We start from the raw sequence: 3,539 nt of genomic DNA, 5'->3' as shown, positions 1-3,539 counted from the left end.
ACAGGGTGGCTAAATAAGAATGCGAGGTACTGTATCTGAGAACCTGTCTATCGTAGAGGCTTGCGGTAAAAAATTTATTACTAAAACGGCCACGAGAAAAACCTGGAAAATATTTTTAAGTTTCTGAAATGACCGCTAGGGGGCGTAACTGCAATCTGGAATCTAAAAAAGTGATGCTTCTTTGAATTCCGCTATATTAACCTAACAAAAAAATGTCTGGTCTTTGACGATAATCTGAACAATTTTTGTTTGACCATTTTTCGTGTATCTCTAAAAATGAAGTGGTGGGGGGTATTCAAAGGTTTCCGTAAAGAACACCCTGTATCTTCGAAACGGCTGAGCCGATTTAAACAAACTCGGGTTAGTTCAAAAGAGCTATTCTTCAGCTACAAATATTATACTATTTGAAGTTTTGTTAGTTTCACATATCACCGCTTGAGGGCTTTTTTCGACAATCCGACAGAAATGGTTAATTTTCTCAAACAAATTAAATGCATTGGTTCGATTTTTTTTCATGAAAAAGTAGCTAAATGACAATCTCGCGAAAACGGCACCTCGAGCATTTACGGCGGCATTAAAAGCTTCCTTTTTTAAATCGATCCACCTTAGGGCCACAAATTATATAATAAAAATAATTCCGGAAAAATTAGCTTAAAAAAATAAAATTTTGAGGGTATAAAATTTTCTTTTGGCCTAAATTGTAGGTTAGGAACAAGATATCGAGAAGCGGTTTTCGCGAGCTTGTTTAGGCATCATTTAGCTACTTTTTCATGAAAAAAAAATCAAACCAACGCATTTAATTTTTTTGAGAAAATTAACCATTTCTGTCGGAATGTCGAGAATAGCCCTCAAGCGGCGATATATGAAACTAACAAAACTTCAAATATTATAATATTTGTAGTAGCAGCCGAAGAATAACTCTTTTCAATTAACCCGAGTTTGTTAAAATCGGCTCAGTCGTTTCGAAGATACAGGGTGTTCTTTACGGAAACCTTTGAATACCCCCACCACTTCATTTTTAGAGATACAGGAAAAATTGTCAAACAAAAAAGGTTCAGATTATCGTCGTCTTCAAAGACCGGACATTTTTTTGTTAGGTTAATATAGCGGAATTCACAGAAAAATCACTTTTTTAGATTCCAGATTGCAGTTACGCCCCCTAGCGGTCATTTCAGAAACTTAAAAATATTTTCCAGGTTTTTCTCGTGGCCGTTTTAGTAATTAATTTTTTTACCGCAAGCCTCTACGATGGATAGATTCTCAGATACAGTACCTCGCATTCTTAGTTGGTCACCCTGTACAGGGTGGTTCAATTTTGTGGCTCACCATTAGGATTTTCGTAGGCAAAGCTGCACATTTGTGACCAAAAAAACCCCATTTGATTGTTAAAAATAACAAATTATTTTTTATGGACGCCATATTGGATTTATTCATTCCAAAAAATCCAATATGGCGTCCATAAGAAAATATAAAGACCTGTAGCTCCTTCCTCTAACGTGTTATGGAAATTCTGATAACAGATTCAGATTGTCCGAAAAAAAGTTCTCCCAGATACAGTACCTCGCATTCTTATTTGGGCACCCTGTACAACTGACTAACTCTAAGACTGAACTTACTTCGAATCATCATAAGGGTAACTAGCGACGACTGCGCCCCCATGCAAATTCCCCGACAGCACGAACGGCCTCGATATAATCCAAGTCATCATGGCGATCGTCTCCGGCTGGCGACCGGACAAAATAGTGCCGGCACGTATCGACCCGTCGAACTGATCGGGAAAATCCCTATTCAGGTCGACCGCATTCTCGTTCGTTCTCCCGACGTATTTCGGCTTCGACTCGCACTCGCCCTCCTAAAATCGCAATTGTAAATTCAACTCGACCGATCGACTACACCCACCTCGGAATTCTCGAAACCGTCCGGATTCATCGACGGCATCAGGTAGATGTCTGTACCGTTGACGAGCTTCGTCACGCGCTCGTCGCGTCCGTAATTGGTCAGCAAGTACTCGGCGAGATAGATCAGCAATTGTCGACCGACGGTCTCGTCTCCGTGCATGTTGGCGACGAATTTGAACATCGGGGTGAGTAGCGGACGGTTACCGACGTCGCTGCTTATCTCCAAAGCCCACAGATCTCGGTGCCTCACCGACTTACCGGCGCTGTGCAGCTTGGCCAGGTGCGGGTAGTCCTCGACGAACTTCTCGAAGAGCGTCGTCAAATCGTCATAGTTTAAGTAGCGAGGATTGGTTAGGAAGACTTCCCCATTGTCTGGTGAAGGTTTGGAATGGGATTCACTTATAATTAATATCACAATCGTTATTGCTAGTTTACGAAACATTACGGAATTGCTGAACTTATTTTCCTTTGTTGCATTTACAATTCCATATTGTATTGCTTGGCAGTCGCTTTGCGATTTGTGTTTTCCTTGAAATGAAACGTCAAATCTCTAACCCAGTTGACATGACGTCAGAGATTAGTAGGGATTTTTCGTTTCGTCACGGTTTTTCCGGCTGGTGATTGCATACAAGGTCGAAGAGTGTATAGAGTGCTGCCAAATTTGTGTACCACTAAAGGGGTCACACGAAACCTTTCATATTACATCAGTAATAATCACTTTTTCCCACTTCCGTCTCTGTATGAATATGTAACATAAATGACAACGTCAAATGTAAGGCTCCAAATACAGTAAAGTAGTGGTAGCTGCTAACTGCAGTACAACCTTACTTACTTTATTGTCAATTGACACAAATAATAATAAATTAAATATACCTAAACGAAAGGTTTTTTAAAGAAGGTTTCGTTATTGAAACGCGCTCGTTTTCCAGCAGTTTAGATTCATAAGAGCTGTGATGCTGGTGGTTTAAATACAGTCCATCCAACTTCTGGATTTTTCTGAACTTTTAAATCCATTTCAAATTCGGTAAATGGCTCTGTATTAGAGAAGTCTGATACAGGAAGCGCTGGAACCACTTGTGGTTATTGAACTTGTTATTGCTTAGTTGTTCGCTGATGATGACAGCTTTGCTGTCAAAACGCGTTCGAGGTTTTAACATATTACTGTAGTTTATTGGTGTTTTTGTTTTATTTTTAAGTCTGAAAAAGAAGATGACGTGGGCTTGTTAACAGAAATGGAAGCTACTACCTTTTGGTGGACTGCCATAGTTTTACTGATTCTTTCCGTTCCTTCTCGTTGCATTAGCTCTTCCATCAATATTTTTTTTTGTCGCGATTTTACTTCTACCTTTCTTCGTTGTTGACATGCATTTCCTCCTGTTAATCAAAAAAATCATAATGTAGTTTAAAAACCAGTTAGATCAGCTAAAGTTTCATACTTTAGATTGGTTCTTTCATCAGTCTTTCTTAAACTTCGAACCGCCTTTTTCATAGATTTGTAGTGTACTTTAACCCCCAGGTTCTACGCTAACTTCACACTACAAGAACACGGAAATAAAGTCAACCCGGCAACGTTAAAAAAAAGGCATCCGAATGACTATTCCCTCCAAAACTAAACAAGATCCCGCTTAAATTTGAAAAGTG

At 39.4% G+C, this 3,539-nt stretch overlaps 1 protein-coding gene across 1 annotated transcript; it reads right to left on the bottom strand.

The window, feature by feature from the left end:
* Positions 1 to 1,596: 1,596 nt before the first annotated feature.
* LOC116161469 (carboxypeptidase D-like) lies at positions 1,597 to 2,479 on the bottom strand. The gene is made up of 2 exons (XM_031474822.1): positions 1,900 to 2,479; positions 1,597 to 1,852 (listed from the first exon to the last, which is right to left on the bottom strand). The coding sequence occupies exons 1-2, from the start codon at positions 2,338 to 2,340 to the stop codon at positions 1,613 to 1,615; spliced, it is 681 nt and encodes a 226-aa protein (XP_031330682.1). The 5' UTR covers positions 2,341 to 2,479; the 3' UTR covers positions 1,597 to 1,612.
* Between the last annotated feature and the right edge of the window lie 1,060 nt (positions 2,480 to 3,539).

This window comes from Photinus pyralis, unplaced genomic scaffold, assembly GCF_008802855.1.
Source record: "Photinus pyralis isolate 1611_PpyrPB1 unplaced genomic scaffold, Ppyr1.3 Ppyr1.4_LG10, whole genome shotgun sequence".
Classification (NCBI taxonomy): domain Eukaryota; kingdom Metazoa; phylum Arthropoda; class Insecta; order Coleoptera; family Lampyridae; genus Photinus; species Photinus pyralis.
This window is presented reverse-complemented; position numbering and strand designations above follow the sequence as displayed.

Bases quoted from the DNA above. Each gene is read 5' to 3' on its own strand.
- LOC116161469 (XM_031474822.1), bottom strand. From the start codon at position 2,340: ATGTTTCGTAAACTAGCAATAACGATTGTGATATTAATTATAAGTGAA. The intron at 1,853-1,899 runs GTGGGTGTAGTC...TTGCGATTTTAG, and splicing joins ACGGTTTCGAGAATTCCGAG to GAGGGCGAGTGCGAGTCGAA.